At 45.4% G+C, this 19,759-nt stretch overlaps 1 protein-coding gene across 1 annotated transcript in view; it reads right to left on the bottom strand.

Annotated features, from left to right (window-relative positions):
- Positions 1-19,759, bottom strand: part of ITGA9 (integrin subunit alpha 9) — a 399,146-nt gene that overhangs the window by 28,514 nt on the left and 350,873 nt on the right. Inside the window, exons 26-28 of the mRNA XM_060180609.1 lie at positions 16,955-17,080; positions 13,930-14,049; positions 7,695-7,796 (exon numbers count right to left, since the gene is read on the bottom strand). Of these exons, the coding sequence (XP_060036592.1) occupies positions 7,695-7,796; positions 13,930-14,049; positions 16,955-17,080 (348 nt within the window). The remainder of the gene's footprint in view (positions 1-7,694; positions 7,797-13,929; positions 14,050-16,954; positions 17,081-19,759) is intronic.

The raw sequence follows: 19,759 nt of genomic DNA, 5'->3' as shown, positions 1-19,759 counted from the left end.
TCCAGCTCCGAGAGTCCCAGAGCCTCTCACCTGCGATGCTAGCCCGGCACGAGTTCCTGATCCCTCTCCCATGCAGCAGCCTAGGTTGGCTCCAGTCGAATACTCTCCAGCCCAGAGAGCACTTGCTCAGCAAGAAGCACCCTCAGGCTCTCCCAGCATCTGGTGCCCGAACAGGGACTGGCACACCACCACCCAGCCCGTTTATTCACTCATTCATTTTGCCAGGGTACCGCTCAATTCTGCCACATAGTAGTGCCAGGGATTGAACTTGAGACCACAGAACTTCAGGCATGAGTCTTTTGCATAACCATTATGTCACCTCCGTAGTCCAAAGTGAGTTTTGTCTAGAAAGGAGAACCTGATATGGGGGTTCAAAGAACCAGAAGCCCCAGTAACTGGGCTGCAGGGGAAGAACCAGAGACCTAGTATAAGAAGGTGATGTGACAGAGGAGAGGGAGTCCCTTGGTTTTATTTTATTTTACTTTATTTTATTTTGTGTTTTTATTGCCATCAGGGTTATCACTAGGGCCCAGTGCTACACAACAAGCCCACCACTCTTGGCTTGGCATTTTCTTCTATTTTTCTTTCTTTTATTTGATAGGACAGAGAAATTGAGAGGGAGGAGATAGAGACACCTTCGGGGCCAGGGGGTGGCGCACCTGGTTAAGTGGACATCTAGGCCCAGGCCTCCAGGTGCTGGGCTGCAGCAAGTCCCGCTCTGTTAGAACTTGCAGAGGATGCAGCTGGATGCCCAGCCTTCCCTTGTTACTAAGGGGCCACGTTTATTAAGGACTGGCTGTGTGAGAGGGGCGGGTTGAGAGGCTGGGTATCTGTTCTACCTGATAATCCTCCAGGTCTCTTTCCCACATGCCCTTCCTATTCCTCCCTCCCTCCATTTTCCTCTCTCCCTCTTCCCCCTTTTTTCTAAAGCACACTTTAAAATTTTGTGTGTGTGTGTCTGGTGAGGGGCCAGACCACAAAGGAAGCGCTCCAGGGTCCACAGACCATTAAGTCTGCACATGATGTACCTTAGAGGCCCCCATAGGCCAAGGTCGCACCTCAGACAATGGGCCAGCTGCTTACCACCCATGCCAGGGGTTCCTGTGTTGTATGCTTTACATTGGGTTGTTCTAGCTCTTCCCCTGCCAAGAAAATTGATTCAGTCCCGCTAGTTTCGCGGGCCCGCTTGTCCCCGCCCCAAGGAACCCCGAGAGAGTTCGAGAGTTGCAGAGTTCGAGGGTTCTTGGCGCCGCCATGTGAGAAGGATGCAGGAAAGTTCTGTTTGGTGATTAGTTTGGGTTAGTTTATGAATCGTTGTTTCTGAATAAAGAAATACAGCTTCCCTGCCCAGCCGTGTGTCCACGAGTCTCTGTCTACCGCCGCGACGCTAGCCCGGCCTGCTGGAGCCTCCGAATTTTAACAACAGGATCAGGCTCCCACTGTGTGTGGGCAGGGGGCCCCAAACAGCACGGGGACCCACCAAACAGACCAGCCGGCCCATTCAAGCTCTTGTAATGACAGGTTGTGTTACCAGGCTGCTAGGACCCTCAGTCTCCTCAACAGGAAGCGGAGTGACAGGAGATGGCCACATTAAATGCTCTACACTCAAGAGGACTGAGCAAATGGGAAGCCTTAGCACAGGCAGAGTGGGCAGCCAGGACTCATGTGGTATCTGGGCCCTGAGCCATGGGTTCTAAGTTTCTGTGTGTGTTCTCTGTGTCCCAGCTCCCACAAACTGTCATTTCAAGTGGTTGACATTAAAAAAATATATTGGGCAATTAATGGTTCATAGTAAACAGTAAATAGTTGTTGGTACATGTGTAAAATTGCTGTTTCTTGAAAAACCCTACCTCCCCCCCCCACATACCTAGGTCCTCCTTTATTTTCATGCACCAGGATCTCAAAGCCTGAGATGAAGAAGGCAAACTCATCATTGTTAATAATAGCTGAGTAGTATTCCATTGTGTATACAGACCACAACTTTTTTGGCCACTCATCTGATGTTGGATTCTTAGGTTGCTCCAGGTTTTGACTATTACAACCTGTGCTGAACATGGGTATATACAAATCATTTTGCATGGGTGTGTTTGGTTCCTTAGGATACATCCCCAGGAGGGTCATAGGGAATGTCCATTTCTAGCCTTGTGAGAGTTCTCCAGACTGCTCTCCACAGGGTTGGACCAATTTACATTCCCACCAGCAGTGCAGGAGGGTTCCTCTGTCCCCACAGCCTCTCCAGAATTTGTTGTTGCTAACCTTTCTGATGTGTGACATTTTTAAATGCCACTTTGCCCCAGGGGAACCAGGATTTTGAATCCAGGTCTTTGTTCATGGTTGTGTGTGCACTCGACTGGGTGTGCCACCACTTGGCCTCCTCTTCTCTCTATCTGAAAAAGTTACCCCAGAGCACTTAAGCCCATGAGACACAGAGCCCCCAGATTACCTGGGGATAAATAGGGATTCACCCAGCCTGTCACAGTGCTGAGCCAAGGATAGCATCTAGAACTTTCTACACCCAGCCTGGCCACTCAGTCACATGGGCAAACACAGCCTTATAGAATGAAAAGTCCTGGACAAACACAAAGTCTTCCAGTAAAGAAAAGGAAGCACTGGCCAGCTTGAAATAGGTGCTGTTGAAACTGCCTTTGGAACCCAGCCAGCAACTTCAGACCAGGCTGGGGTATAACCCCCCACCCCATCTCCAGTAGAGTTTCCCCTTCTCAGTCACAGTCAGATCCAGCCTTGCTGCTACTTCTGAACAAACCAGTTGGGTCCGGCGCTGACTGACCAGAGCAACATGCTTCACTTTAGCTCCATGAGACTTGGCTGGTCTGATACTGACCCCTGGTATTAGAGGATCATGTGGGAAGGAACACTGGTCACAATCTTGTCGGAACCCCCTTCCATGGCTGGGATCCTCTTCTTGGTGAGTCTCAGTGTGAGGTTGAGGTTATGTTACATTAACTGAAGATGCCAGTGACTGAGCATCCCCTGGGGTGCCTGGTGCCTTAGAGACGGGGGCCTATTCTCAGCCAGAGCAGGAAGCAAAGAGACACCAGGGACAGCTGTGTCCAGGGCACCCTGCCAAGCTCTTGCTATGGTCCTGGGGCCTTGGGTTCCTTGAGCCTGTTCATATTCACAGTCTGTTTCTCCAGCCTTGTGGGTGGTCCTGGGAGATATCAGGTATCTGGTGAGTTTTCTCTCCTCTCTCTCTCTCTCTCTGTCTCTCTCTCTCTCTCTGTCTCTCTTTCTCTCCCAGTGTTATCACCGGGGCTCAGAACTGACACAAGAATCCACCACTCCCAGTGGCCATTTTTTTCTTTTTTTAATCTATTTTTTTAAAACTAATAGGACACAGAGAAATTGAGGGGGTGCCGGGTCATGGCACTCAATTAAGTGCACATATCACCAAGAGCAAGGGCCAGGTTCGAGCCCCCACTCCCCACTTGCAGGGGGGCTGCTTCATGAGCAGTGAAGCAGGTCAGCAGATGTCTATCTTTCTTTCTCTATCTCCTCATCCTTTCTCAATATATTTCAGTCCTATCTAATAAAAATTAGAAAGAAAACAGAAAAAAAAATGGCCAACTGGAGCAGTGAATTTGTAGTGCCAGCACTGAATCCCAACAAAATAACCCTTGTAGCAATAAAAAAGAAAGAAAAGAAAAGAAAAAGAAATTGAGAGGGGAGGAGAGAGTGAGACTGACACTTGCAGACCTGCTTCACCACTCTTGAAGGGCTCCCCCTGCAGGTGGGGAGCAGGGGCTTAAACCCAGGTCCTTGCACATGGTGACATGTATGCTTAACCTGGTGCACCACTGCCCAACCCCTTTAAATTTATTTTTTTATTTCCACCAGGATTATCACTGGGGCTCAGTGTCTGCATGATGAATCCACTGCTCCAAGTGACCTTTAATATACATACATACATATGGAGAGAGAGAGAGAGAGAGAGAAACTGAGAGAAGGGAGAGAGAGAGAGACATCTGCAGCACTGCTTCACTGTTTGTAAAGCTTTGCCTTTTCAGGTGGAGGTGAGGAGCTTGAACCTGGGTCCTTGTCCATGGTGATGTGTGCACTCTACTGGATACCCTGACACCTGATCCCCAGCAAATCCATTCTGATTCTGCCAAATGAGGCAGAGCTAGTCTCCATCAGTTGCACACCCCTCCTGGCAACACTGCTGCACACGGAGGCTACCATGTTAAACTAGCAAAGAAACAGGCTTGCTGGGTCACTCATTCATATCAGCCTCTCATGCAGTCCAAGAAGGGAGGCAGGGGGAGGTGGTTTGCAGTAGACTGAAAAGGCTGTTGGACTGCCCTTGTGGGAGGCATTTCTATCGCCTCAGTCGTTGGCAGCAGGGAAGAAGGGCTGGGTTGAAGAGGATAGCACATTTGCCATGTTACTGACCCCTAGCAACCAGCAGCCGTGAGCTTGGCATGGCTGGCCTTGTACAAAGGCTACAACCCTCCCAGGGAAGAGCCAGGATCTATGTGGTTAATAAACAGGACCTAGGCCTCAAGGATCTACTCTATAGCTCTAGGTATTCCACCGCAAGTTCTGGAAAGCACTACTCTTTCACGCCATGGCATGAAAATAACACAAGACACAAGGGAACTTACTGGATTTCCTTAGTAGTTAAAATTCCCCATGAACTACATACACTCCATGTGGTTAAAAACAGAATTGTTTTCCTCTTCTTGCCCACACCCTATTCAATAATACCAGCTGCAAGCCCATTTCCTGTTCACTCCGAGGTCATCAAAACTTGGTGCCTAATCTAAAATCTTATGAAATTTGGTCTGATTGAAACTTGGTGGAAATTTCCCCTCAGTTGGACCATGGATAGAGAGCCAGACACTCAGAAGAACTATGCAGACAAGAACATGTTTGTTCTAAAAAGGCAAACCTTCCTACTCTGAAAAGATTTTTTTCCCCCTTGCTAGGAAAGTTATGAACAGACTGTAGAACTTCATCAGAGTTCCTGGATTGAAAAGGCAAAGAAAGCCATGGAATGGAAACGGGGCAGGAGCATTGTGGAATTCTGACGGGTGATACTTTTTCTTGGAAGTCCTGAAAAAAAAAAAATCAGTCGAAGCAAGAGTTTTTTTGTTTCTATTTTTTCCCCCCAAAGAGCTCAGCCTGTTAATGAAGATATCACTACAGTGCTGAACATGGGACAGTAAGTAATTAGTGGACATGGTATTTGAGCAGTGCAGACATGACTCAGAGTTGAGACACAGGTTGTTAAGTGATCTTCCTGGGTCCTACAGCTCAGCCCTCTAATTGGTGACCGAGAGCCCAGTGACTTTTTTTTTTTTTTTTTTTTTTTTTTTTTTTTTTAGCTATACAAGGGATTCCACATGTAGGAAACCTGTTAACGACTTCCCTTTGCTTTTCATTGGGGGTGTGATATGTAACCAGGACATTCCAGTCCTCTTATGTTGGGCACAAGTTTCCTTCCAGAAGACATTTTAGCCACAGCAATGACAGCAAGTGCTGAATCACCATTCGCCTTCACACCTCAGGTGAAGGTCTGAATTAGCAGTGAAACAGCCAACAGGCATAGATAAGAAGGCCAATGTTAACTCCAGATACTGAACATGCCAGCAAAACGAACTCTACATAGTGAAGGAGCCCAGCACCGTTTTGTGTCATCCCATTCAGCCTCTGCCATTACAATTACTGCTTTGGACAACCTCCCCTTGTGGAGAAAGGAGTGAAGACACATGTATCTGGCAGTCATTCCCAGAACTGAATGTGGGCTGGCCAAGTTCAGAGGCAGCTTCAACATCCTCACCCACTCACAGACGCATAATCATTTGCTATCAACTGACATCCGCATCCCTGCTGGCTAGAAAAAGGGCCAGGACTGAGATTTCATTTGAGGCAAATCATATAGGATTTTTTCCCTATATGACTTTACTCTCACCAGGGTTTTATAAGCATGTGATTTGGTCTGATTCCTATCCTAACATTGGGACATGTGATGTTCCCACTGTTATTAGAACATAATCTTGTGTGGTCCGGGAGGTGGCGCAGTGGATAAAGCATTAGACTCTCAAACATGAGGTCCTGGGTTCAATCCTTGGCAGCATATGTGCCGGAGTGATGTCTGATTCTTTCTCTCTCCTCCTCCTATCTTTCTCACTAGTGAATAAGTAAAATCTTTAGAAAAGAAGAAGAAGAAGAAGAAGAAGAAGAAGAAGAAGAAGAAGAAGAAGAAGAAGAAGAAGAAGAAGACAATGAAGAATAAGAAACTCTCTTCATGGCCCAGTAGGTAGTGTAGTGGCTAGAGTGCTGAGCTTAGAAGTGTGGGGCCCCTACTCAGGACCACAGAATGTGAGCTCAGACCTACAGGGATGCAGAGGTCACATAGGCTTCTAAGCTGAATATGAGCCCCAGATCAAATCAATGGGGTCTACAGTCAACAATATTTATATACCTTTCCCATATTTAGGAGCTACTCTCTTTCCTGATCCAGCTTTCTAGCCCTTTTTCCAGCCATGACATCATCTCCCCAGACAATAACTAGGATCCACCTGCATATCAGACTTCAGGCTCAAGAAAAAACTAGTATAGTCATGGGCCCTTTGGAATGTAACTAAAATAGGCCTACTAGCTATCTACAAAACGGAGACCCCAAATCTTCATCTGCAATATTCCAGCCTTTGGGTTCACGATTAATCAATTTGTTTGGCATTATGTGTTAACTCTTCTTTCAGCCACCAGGTTCCAGATGCTACCAGGATGCCAACAGGACTTCCCTGAGCAGACGATCCCACCAATGTGTCCTGGAGCCTCACTTCCCCAGAGCCCCGCCCCACTAGGGAAAGAGAGAGACAGGCTGGGAGTATGGATCGATCTGTCAATGCCCATGTTCAGCAGGGAAGCAATTGCAGAAGCCAGACCTTCCACCTTCTGCACCCCATAATGACCCTGGGTCCATACTCCCAGAGGGATAAAGAATCTATCAGGGGAGGGAATGGGATACGGAGTTCTGGTGGTAGGAACTGTGTGGAGTTGTACCCCTCTTACCCTATGGCTTTGTCAGTGTTTCTTTTTTTATAAAAAAAAAAAGTGTGTGGCCCCAAGTTCAATCCCTGGCATCACACATGCCGTCGTAATGCACTGGTTCTTTTTTATCTCATAAATAAATAAGTGAATCTTTACAAAACAGGTTTAATTTCTTTGTGGATAATGCTACAGAAGTTTCCCAGTCTTGGCAATCTGGATGTGACCTTTCCAAGTTACTGAAACGATTAGTTGTTAAGACACAGTGTTTAAGCATGGAGCAATGTGATTGGGAAGGCAAATGAGGTTTCAGGGAAAGGTCTGAGAAAGATAAAAATAGTTTGGATCCGGAGTGGCCATCTAAGCCCTGTCAAGGGTCCTGCCAGATGATTTTTTGCTTTGTTTTGTTTTGTTCTTTTTGGCCAGTCATGGAAGGGAGCCTTCACATAGCCCTGGCATTTTAAAGAACAGTGCTATCACAAGAGCAAACCGCAGAAGTTCTCCAGGGGGGCCTGGAAGCCAAGGCCGGCTCGGCTTGAGGTTGACCACGAAACTGACATCTTGGCTCAGGGACCATCTTTCCCCTCAAATGCCAGTACCAAGTGCCCCCACACCCCCTGCAAGTCATCCAGATTCCCTGACCCTCTCTCAGGAAGGTTGCCCAGGGCAGGCAGACTCACCATCATCTCTTCTGGGTTCCCATGGGCTATTTCCACTACCCGGAGGGCAGGGTCCACCTTCACCTTGGCTCGGGTCATGAATTGGAGGACTGAGGAGCTGTCCTGTGCAGGAAGAACAATTCATTGTGAGATCAACATCTAGGCCTCAGGGGGTTTGGGCAGAATGGAGGTTCTAAGATTCCATATAGAAAAGACACAACTTTGACCACTGGCCTAAATACTTCTCCAATCCAACCAACCAACCCCCCCACCAAGCTCAGACTTCTCATTTCTCTCCCCCCCTTCTCTCTCTCTCTCTTCCTCTCTCTCATTATCATGGAGGATGCTAAGAAACTGGAATCTTGTCATTAAGACATGAAGCGTGTGTACTGTGGTTTCCCGGAGGTAAAAGCCAGAATATTTGGATATTGACATTGACATATTCACAAGGACAAGAGAGTAAACACCAGCTGTTTGGTTGTGTACAACAGACCCAGGCCTGGCATTCCATAGAAAACATTTGATTTACATTTCTCAAGCATCTTCCTGCCTTGACCACAATCCTCCAGCCCATCTACAAGAGCGACTTAACTCTTGCTTTGCTCTTCCATGAAGCTGTCTGGGGGTCTAAGCCATTTAGTGGACAGCGCTTCTCCTGGATGAGGGATACGCAAGGGGGAAGCATCTGCTGACATGCTCGGCTGTCTGAGGAGACAGGGGCCCGGGGGGAAGCACGGGTTCGGCTCAGGGAGAGCCCACTGCCAGCTGTACTCAGAAGCTTGGGTGTGGCCTCGCAGTCAAAGCCACTGATCCAGATAATGAGCCGTGGCTCCAAGGCAGGGATGGAGAAGGAATCTGGGAAAAAGACTGGGGTTGGCAACACTATGGGCATTGGGAAGGGCCAGCACCTCAAGCCAATGCTACAGATGGTGGCATGCTGATTGCGAGTGGAGAGGTGGCCTGGCTCCCCTGGTGGAAACAAGAGGGCAGATAATTGGAACGGTAGAACAGAACAGCCTTTCTCCTGGGAAGGAGGGGACGGGTAGGGTGCAGGGCGGATGGGCTTTGCCAGTTGGGCGTCTTATCTATATGCACCCTTGTCCACTCAGCTTGCCCACCACAAAGGGGGCTGGCTACACAATCAGCGCTAAGTTTAATCCTTTTCTGGTTAATCCTCGCCCCCCAATATGAACCCACAGAACCCTCTGTATCAAAAGCAGTTCCTAGGGGTCCTGCTCACCTCTGCCCATGAAACCTTTACCAAGACCTTCCCAGGAGGGCTAAGTGGAGAATGTCACTTTGTGCTTTTTGTCTGGAAGTTACGTGCTAATTATTATTATTAAAAAACAAAAATAGCCAGTGTGTGTGTGTGTGTGGGGGGTCAGACAGTGGGGCACCCAGCAGACACACATTACAATGTGCAAGGACCTGGGTTCAAGCCCCCCAGTTCCCACCTGCTGGGGGAAAGCTTCATAAATAGTGAAACAGGTGTCTCTTTCTCTTTATTTCCTCTTCTTGATTTCTCTGTATCTATCCAATAAATAAATAAACAAATTGGGTTGTCAAAGAGGTCATGCATTTTTGTATAGAAGAACGTGGAAAAAAATACATCATGACTTTTCCAAAAAAAGCAATCAAGTACATTTCAAATGCTTCTTGGCACTTAAGGAAAGCACCCCAGCTAGCTCACGTACAGCAGTAAGTAATTGTGTGTGTAAACAGTCTTTCAGCGATCTAACAGGTTTGCAGGTTGGTGGGCTTTTGTGTCCAGTCCTAATGAATTTTCAGTCTTGGGTCACCATCCTCCTTTTGGATATTACGAATGACAGCGAAGATAGCGATGATGATGATGAAGACAACCAAAGCCCGCCCGCCCGCACCAGGGCCTGCAGGGGCCACTTCCAAATATATCTGAGTCCTCTGATAATTAAAACAAACAAAATAAGACCCTCACATTTTCAATGAGAATTTGAAAAATCAAACCTCAAATTCCCTTGAGGCCAGACCTTGAGGTCAAAGGAAAGTAAACACACCCTAGGCCCTGGCCTCGCCACAGGGCTGGCCCTGCTCCATCTCCTCAGGGAGTGGGTGGCTCCTGGGTTCCTGAGCCCCATTCCCCAGGGAGGCGGGGGTTGTGGCCTCAGGTGATGGGGGCAGTAAGGCAGTGAGAGGGGTTTCACATTCTGTATCTGAAGCCCTGGGACAGCCGGGGCCTCATGTGGTTTTCAGGTCAGTCTGCACCTAGGTTTTCCTCTGCATCTGGAAGCTGATGCTTTCTGATCAAGGGGTATTCTCAGGGAGGAAAGTCTCTCTAGTGCCTACAGAGTACACTCCACTCTGCGTTCCTTTGTGTGTGTGTGGGGGATGCAGCCTGGGCAGGATAGTCTGTGGGGACAGAAGTCTGTAGATATGTCCCCTGGTAAGAGTCACTGCTCTGTCTTTACAGAGGCAGAGAGATGTGCAAGGTTCACATGACAGTGCTGTGGACAAGGAAGTCTTGAGAGTCCCCAACTAGGGTCGAGATAGACAGCACAGTGGTTATGCAAAGAGATGCTCATGCCTAAGACTCCAAAGTCCTAGGTTCAATCCCCCACACCATCATAAACCAGAGCTCAGTAGTGCTCTGGCGAGAGAGAGAGAGAGAGAGAGAGAGAGAGAGAGAGAGAGAGAGAGGACACAATCAGATTAAATAAAAATGTCTGTCTTCATAGCTGTAATATTCACAATAGCCAGAGAGTGGAAGCAGCCTAAATAACTATCAACAGATGACTGGCTAAAGAAGATGCGGGGTATGTATTCCATAGAATACTACTATGCAATCAAAAAGGATTAACACCTGTGTCCTTTGGGACAAAGTGGATGGAACTGAAGGTGATTATGCTCAGTGAAACACGTAGAGATGAAAGATCACTACTGGATGGTTTCACTCACATATGGAGTCTAGAGAACTGGAACACATGAACTTACATAATGAACTTACATAACACATGAACTTACATAATTAATTTAAAAAGCAGAAGGAAACAGTCTAAGACTTTGAAAGAACAATGTTCTTTATCATCAGAAGGGTGGGGGCACAGAACTGGTGGGCGTGGTGTGGAATTACACCCTGTAGTTTTACACTCTGCTAAGTCACTATTCATCACAAATAAAGACTGCCTTTTATAAGTGCCAGTGGCTAACGTGCAAGTAGCAGCCCAGGGAGAAGGAGAAATTAGAGGCAAGTGTGGCCCAGGGATGAAACTGTCACCAGGGCCCTTCGTTGCCAAGATGTTGTGTGGGCCAGAATCACACAGTCCCTCCACATAACTTGGAGACCCCTGTCAGGGAGGTCCTTCCTTGTCAGGTGAGGCTTCCAGACCCCCTTCTGGAATCATAGCTACCCCTTTCTCGAATCAGTGCTCCCCTAATTCATGCCTGTTTCTCTCTCAACACGGTCCTTCTTTCTAAAATAAAATAAAATATTTATTATTTATTTATGTTTTCATTTGACACGAGGTATACAGAGAGTTGGGGGAGGGGAGGAGAGAAACCAGAGCACCACTCTGGTGCCTACAGAACTGGAGATGGAACCAGAGTCTCCGGGGTGCAGGTCCTGGACTCTGCCAGTTGTTTCTTGCAGCCCCACTACACCCACATTGTCCTGTTTTAGGGAGAGGCACAGCCAGTCCTCACTTAGTGGCCTACTTGCCGTTATCTGTGGAGTCGGTGCTGCGGCAGTTTAAGACAACTCTGTCCACGGGGAATGGTTCACCTTCTCAGCTCACTTCTCTCAGTTTCCTCCTGGTGTCAGCACGGGATTGGTGTTCACTGTACTAACCTTTTCTGTCTATGTACACAGTACAAGTTATTTCCTCTGTGTGTGTGTGTGTGTGTGTGTGTGTGTGTGTTACTACTGTACAACAAACAGCGTACTGCTGAATAAACATTTAAGATACATTAAGGTGTTAAGAATGATGCAAAGGTGGCATTCCACTATCTAAGACAGTTGGCCGACCCATTCCTAGTACAGTTTATTATAGCTGACACACCAGTAAGGGGCAGCTCCTCGATTACTGATGAATTCATTTACTGACTGGGTTTCTTTTATTATTTTTTTATTGCCACCAGGGTTATCACTGAGCTGGGGCTCAGTGACAGCATGATGAATCCACTGCTCCTGCAGGCCATTTTTACCTTTTTTTTTTCTTCTTCTATTTTGGTTAGATAGGACAGATAGAAATTGAGAGGGGAGTGGGAGATAGAGGGAGACTTGCTTCACTGGTCACAAAGTGTTCTCCCTGCAGTCAGGGAGTGGGGTCTCAAACCCAGGTCCTTGCACATGGTGATGTGTGTACTTCATTGGGTGTGCTACTACCTGGCCCGGCCCCTCTACTGGGTTTCAATGAATGGAATCCAGTCACTAAGTAAAGACTGTATAACAGGGACACACTGCTGTCTGGCCAAACTGCCCCACACCAGCTTCTCTCCAGAGGAAGGCAGGTGTGTGTGTGGCCTGCATCACCAGCTACAGATAGAAAGTGGGCAACCCCGCCCATGGTTCCTCCATTGCCCCTGCATCTCCTCAGGTCAGCACGCCTAACTAAAAAAAAAGGGAGTCGGGCGGGTTAAGCGCAGGTGGCACGAAGTGCAAGGACTGTCTTAAGGATCCTGGGTCGAGCCCCCGGCTCCCCACCTGCAGGGGAGTCGCTTCACAGGCAGTGAGGCAGGTCTGCAGGTGTCTATCTTTCTCTCCCCCTCTCTGTCTTCCCCTCCTCCCTCCATTTCTCTCTGTCCTGTCTAACGACAACGACATCATTAACAGCAGAAATAAAAAACAAAAGCAAGGGCAACAAAAGGGAAAAATAAATAAATAAATATATAAAAAAACCCAAAACACTGAAATGACTCCTCTCAGGATATCTACCTTCACGCATGATTCTTTTTAAAGCACCTTCCTGGGAGTGGCTTCCCATACTCAGCACCTCTTATGTTAAAATAAGTCAGTGAGGGCATGGGGGCTACTAGACTAGGTACAGTGGCTGACACATGGGTAACCTCTCATCTCCCTGTGACAGGTGACTGACTGCAAAACACTCTTAACTCCAACTTAGGTTCTTCTCTTTTCTTCCTCCTCCTCCTCCTTTTTTTTTCTGTCTCCATGGTTATTGCTGGGGCTCAGTGCCTACACCATGAATCCATTTCTCCTGGAGGCCATTTTTTTTTTAACCTCTTTTGTTGTCCTTGTTGTAGCCTTGTTGTGGTTATTATTGTTGTTGATATCCTTTGTTGTTAGACAGGACAGAGAGAAATGGAGAGAGGAGGGGAAGACAGAGGGGGAGAAAGACAGACACCTGCAGACCTGCTTCACCACTTGTGAAGGGACTCCCCTGCAGGTGGGGAGCCGGGGGCTCAAACTGGGATCCTTACGCTGGTTCTTGCACCATGTGCACTTAACCCACTGTGCTACCACCCACCCACCCCCACTTTGTATTATTTTTTTAGGGCCTGTGACTGGAATATTTGCTAATGCATCACTTTTGACAGACTCATAATAGCACACCGACCCTAGGTTCAAAAATGTTGGATGTTCTTCCAACAAGGCCTCATCTAAATATCATCTAAACTGCAACCCATGGGTCCACTCTGACCCGTTGGTTGCTTCTGTAAATCAAGTGATACTGGAATGGGCCATGCCCATTCCTTTCAGTATTTCTGTGAATGCTTTCACAATATAAGGGCAGAGCTGAGCAGTGGCAAGAGACGGTGTGTTTCATAAAGCCCGAGATATTTACTAGCAGCCTTTTATAGCAATGACCTGCCAACGCTGGGACCAAAATGGCATCCCCCAGGCCATTACACTGGAACCAGCTGGGAGCTTGTCCAGAATGCAGAATCTCTGACTCCACCTCCAGGAATTTGCTTCTTTACAAGGTCTCCAGGTGACTCCAACAGAAGCAGGCCAAGCTCAGAGAAACTTAAATACCCAAGCAAAACACGTAGGGAGGAGCCTGTTAAAATGAATGAGTCTGGGGTGGAGTCCAAGATCCCGTATTTCTAACTAGCTCCCAGGTGAAGTTGATGTCCTTGGTGCTCAGACCATATGTGGAACAGCAAGGGCCTAGGATATTCCCCTGGTAACCTCTGGCAGCAAAATGACCGAATGGCAATTGCCAGGAAAGTTTTAGGAGGGGTAGGCAGAGTTTCACAAGGAAACTAATTCAAACCTTTTTTTTTTTTAAATGAGCCCCTAAGAGTCCAGTTGCCGAGAATTTACCTTCTTCAATATCTCTGTGTTCAGTAGCATGTAAATGTCTATAGTTCGGCTTTCTTCTTTCGAGAGGGCGCTAAGGTTACAGTGCATGGTGAGGCAAGAAATTCCTGGTTTCTCACAGTCCTGGGAAGTAAAATAGTAATAATAATAAAAAAACACAGAACTCCGTCAGTGTGAAGAATAAAGAGAAATGTACACAGCAAATTATAATATATATAATTCTTATATATAACATATATAATTATATGTAATTATGTGCACAGCAAATGGGGTCTCCACCCACTTTAATCTTGTTGATTTAAGGCGATTCCAGGCAGGGGAAATCCCCAGGAAGATGCAATCACTTCTTCTCGCCGCCAGAGGGCAGTGGAAGGACTTTTCCACCAGGTGGGCATCAGAATTTTTGCATTTAAGTCTAACTATTGGGAGAAAGCAGTTCACAGATTTGTCCTATGCTCACTTCAATTTCACAAAGAAGCAATAATTTTTTTAAAAAGGAAAATAAACATTAATTTTCCCAAAAGCACTCTTATGAGTTTTGCACCCAATTTGTAGTTCCTACATTATGTAATTTCAGCCTGTGTAGTGGCAAATAAACTTATATACTGATTTCTTTAAAGCTTTATTTATTTATTTATTTATTTATTTATTTATTTATTTATTTGTTTGTTTATTGGATCTAGAGGAACCAAGAGAAGAGGGAGGAATAGAGAGACAGACACCTGCAGCCCTGCTTCACTGATCAAGAAGCTTTCCCCCTGCGGGGGGGGGGGGGGTCAGGGACTTGAACTCAGGTCCTTGTGCTCTATAACATGTGCACACAACCAGATGTATCACCACCTGGCCCCCCCTTTTTTTAGAGAGAACAAATCAGGAGGGGTCTAGGAGGTCAAATGCCTTAAGCAAATACAAGAGTAAAGAAAAACAAAACAGCACATGCTTGACCAAGTGAACCCATGAATAGAAACCTGAATTCCAAATTTAAGTTACAGAAGAGGAATTTTCTCTTTGAGAGTGTAAGACCCAAAGGGCGCACACATATACACACACACACACACACACACACACACACAGACACACACACACACACATACACACACAGACGCACGCACGCACGCACCACACACACACATACACACACACACACGCACACAGACATACATACCACACACACACAAACACATACACACACACCACACACACATACACACACACACATACACACATGCACGCACACACACATACATGCACGCACGCACACATACACACACACGCACGCACACATACACACACACACACACACACGCACGCACGCACGCACACATACCCCTACATGATGTTTCCAGTGTGGGATAACATTTGCAACCATAAAGTTGTATATGTTGAACAACTAGATCAGCACTAAGTCTAATAGTTGTAAGGTTTAAACTCTTATTACCTGCACTATGTACATTTAAAATACATCCCAACCTTCCAAGGGGCAAACATTGTTAAAATAAGGAGCTAGAGAGATGCCACCAAAGAGATGGGAAAAGGAAGCTTTGGAAAAAGTATCATAATTCCATTTCGATATATATATATATATATATATATATATATATCTTTCATTGGGGCATAACATATACGGTAAGCAGAACAAATCTTAAGTGTTCATCTTGATTTTTTTTTTTTTTGTATATATGTTACACTTAGACCAAGATAGTGGCCAGGAGATGGCTCACCCAGTAAAGCTTGCACTTTACCATGCTTTGGCCCAGAGCTGTAGTCCTGACGCTATATGGGAGAACCAGAGCACTAGGAGAAGCTCTATGGATGATGGAGCAATGGTGGAATGTATCTCCCTTTTCTCTCTCTCCCTTTCTCTCCTTCCCTCCTCCACCCTCCTTCCCTCTCCCTTTCAAACAGAGTTAAAAAAAAAAAAAGGAAAAGTTGGCCTGGGAGTCATGGACTCACACATGCAGAAGGCCGGGACACTGCAAACACATACACACAGAAATGTAAACTATTTCCAGCGCCTAAATGGATTTCCTCATCCCCTCACCCCACTGACACTCCCCCTACCTAAAGTAACTATTATTTGGACCATCATCACCACTGAGTGGCTATTTCTGAGTTCCCTAAAAACACATTAATACAATATGTTGTCCTTTTTTTTCTCTAATGTCTCCACTCAATATTATGGCTGTGAGATTTACTCATGTTGTTATTTTTCATTACCAGATAATTATTTACTGTTTCTTCTGATGGTGGATATTTGGATTGTTCCCAGAGTTCAGTTACTGTGATTACTAAGACCATTCTTGTCTTTTTGGGGGTGGAGGGAAGGGACAAATACTCATTTCTCTTTGGGACAAGCCTAGGGGTTAGGGTACAGAACTATGCTTAGTTTCAGTAGATACTGCCAAGCGGTTTCTTTCTTTCTTCCTGGGTTATAGCTGGGGCTCGGCACCTGCACAACGAATCCACTGCTCCTGGTGTCCTTCCCTCCCCCATTTTATTGGATGGGACAGAGAGAAATGGAGAGAGGAGGGGGAGATAGAAAGGGAGAGAGAAAGATAGACACCTGCAGACCTGTTTCACCCCTTGTGAAGCGACCCCCCTGCAGGTGGGGAGCCGAGGGCTCAAACCCGGATCCTCGTGCTGGCCCTTGTGCTTCGTACTATGTGTGCTTGACCTGGTGCACCACCACCCAACCCCCCGTCCGAACGGTTTTCTAAAGTGGTTGTACACCACCTATCACTCTGCATTAGACTCATACTAGTTAAAGAAAATGACTTTCTTTGTTCTTGGTGGGTTGCAAAGGTTTTCATTTTGCTAAGCAATGGTATTTGAAATGTAAATTTAACACTTTGATGGAAACCTCAGTCTGAAAAGCAGTTGAACACAGTCCTTGTGACTTTATAAGTCAACTGATTAAAACCAGATTTCTGAAATAATAAATGCCACATAGAAAACTGGCCTCTCATTTCAGACTTGTCTTCCTTGGGAAGACCACCCATACTAACCCAACCAGTAAGCAAATACTTACCAAGACTTTTCTTCCAGACTTTGTGAAAAAGGCAAATATCGTATGGAAGATGTTTTCTTGTTCTTGAGGGATGATGCAAGGGGTTGGGTTTTTCTGGAAAGAACAGTTTCCCTTCTCTTGTCCCACCTGAAAACAAAAACAAATCTGTCAGAGCGTCTGTCCCAAGAATGGGTCATGGGACTGGAATCCCTTACTGCAAAGGTGGTGGTGGTAGAGTCCGAATTAAATCTTCCCAAGTCCCCTTCTGCAGTGGGCATTAGTAGCTATAAAGCTTGAAAGGTAGAAATGATAGGGCCAAATAATAGAAGTATGTGGGTCCTAAGGCTGCGAGTCATTGAGATGAGATGCCCACACAGACAAGTGAAACATGACTAGCACAAAGCCAGACTTAAGCAACAAAATTAACCCAGCTCTTCATGGTTTCCAGTGAACCTTCACAAACATCTCTGAGACAACTCTGTGAGACAGGCATTGATGTTCTTTAACTGGATAAAGAAAATAAGGGTCATATTAAATCACCATTCAACCATCACAGAGTCAAACCAAGAAACAAGGTCTAATGGAATAGAGTCTACAGATAAATCCACACACACAGGGACGTCTAACATAGGACTAAGGGACCAAAGCCATACAGTGGGGGGGAAATGGTGCTGAGAAAACTGAACAGCCACATGCAGTCTAAACTAGACCTTGATTTAACACCATACACAAAAATTCACGTGACGTGGGTTACAGATTTGGAGACTAGAGACCTGGAATTAAAAGATACATAGAAAAAAATAAGTGATAGACTGCAAGACCTTAATATTAGAAGTGTATTGGACAGTCAGTTCCAATGACAAAGGAAACTACTGGAAGCAAAACAAATGGGGCTACAGAAAGTCAAAAAACTTTTATGCACCAAAAGAAATGATCACACAAAAGTCAACCTAACAAAATGTGTGAAGAAATCATACAAACCTACAACAAACCCAGTAGCTCAATAAAAAGTAGGCGACAGATCTGAGTAGGTTCTTCTCCAAAGAAGACATATGAAAAAAATACTTCGGGAGTCGGGCTGTAGCGCAGCGGGCTAAGCGCGGGTGGCGCAAAGCACAAAGACCGGCATAAGGACCCCGGTTCGAACCCCGGCTCCCCACCTGCAAGGGAGTCACTTCACAGGCAGTGAAGCAGGTCTGCAGGTGTCTGTCTTTCTATCCTCCTCTCTGTCTTCCCCTCCTCTCTCCGTTTCTCTCTGTCCTATCCAACAACAACAACAACAATAATAACTACAACAATAAAACAACAAGGGCAGCAAAAGGAAAAAAATAAATAAAATATTTAAAAAAATTTTTAAAAAAAGAAAAAATACTTCATACCACTTAGTATTAAAGAATTGAAAGTTAAAACTCTAATGAGATACTACCTCACCTACATCCAAAAGGAAATAACTTATGGTGCTGCTATGCCACACCTAGATAGTTAGAGCTCTCCGAATTACTGTTTTCATGACTTTTGGATGGTATGTATCCTTTTGAATTAGTGGTGTGTGTGTGCGTGTGTGTGTGTGTGTGTGTGTGTGTGTGTCCATCCTCTGGATAAATATCTAGGTGTGGCATTGCAGAACCATAAGGTATTTCCTTTTTCATTTGCTTAAAGTCTCTTCCTACTATTTCCATAGAGGCTGCAACAGTTCGCATCCACCAATAGTTTCTTTTTTGACCATGTTCTCACCAGCACTTGTTTCCACTATTTTTGATGTAGTGGTTCTGAGCAACAGCAACACGAAACGAAAAACCATCCAAACCAACAACACAACACACAACCTCCCTTTTTGATTTGAGAACACCACCGTGTCTGACTAAACTGGGGAACTGTTGCAGAAATGGTCTTCTTTATCAGATATATCATCACATCACACGGGGTGAGACTCAAGACATGGCTTAAGGTCACGCCACAAAATTAATAATTCGGCACTTACAACGTAGGGTTGTATTTACAGTCCCGTTTTTACCCGGAGTCCTCTTGTAAACTAAGCCTTCCTATCTTTAATGCCCTTGAGCAAAATCTAGTTTGTTTGAATTTATTCAAGACTATTTCCACTACTCACTCACAGCAGGGAGCAAGGGTTAGTTTAAACTTTGTACATGAAGAAGATTATTTTTTTTAAATTATTTATGTTCCCTTTTGTTGCCCTTGTTGGAAAAAGCTTATTTTTATAAACTATTTTTATCAGTGATTTAATAGTGATTTACAAGATCATATGATTAATGAAGAAGCTTCTAACTCAACAAGCTTATCTTTTAGTAAATTCTAAAAATAAGACCTCCTAATGCTTGTTAAGCTGACTTTTTTAACAGTCTGGACATATTTTCCAAGTTTTAGTAATACATGCCTCAAAATAAATAAAATGAAGTTTTGTTCTCTCCTAGTAACTGTTAGAAAAGAGAGTATTGGGGCAGCAAGACAGTTCACCTGGAGAGCACACCAGCTTCACCATGCAGGCAAGCCAAGTTCAGCCCAGCCCCCACTGCCCTGGGGCTTCAGCACTGTGATATTTTTTTCTGTTAGTACCTGTATCCAAAAATACCTGCTTGAAAAGGTGAAGAAGCCCTAGTGATAATCAAAAAAAGAAAGATTATTGATTTTAAAAGGTTTTCATAGTTTGAGATATCTATCATCCATCCTTCTATCTACCATCTCTATCTATCTATCTATCTATCTATCTATCTATCTATCTATCTATCTATCTATCTATCTCTTCCCACCTCCTAGGGCTTTTTCTTTAAAAGCATCTCCTAATTTAGGACTAGGGATGTAGCTCAG

Source organism: Erinaceus europaeus, chromosome 21 (assembly GCF_950295315.1).
Source record: "Erinaceus europaeus chromosome 21, mEriEur2.1, whole genome shotgun sequence".
Classification (NCBI taxonomy): Eukaryota; Metazoa; Chordata; class Mammalia; order Eulipotyphla; family Erinaceidae; genus Erinaceus; species Erinaceus europaeus.
Note: the sequence above shows the minus strand (reverse complement) of the source record. Positions and strands in the feature narration are given on the sequence as shown.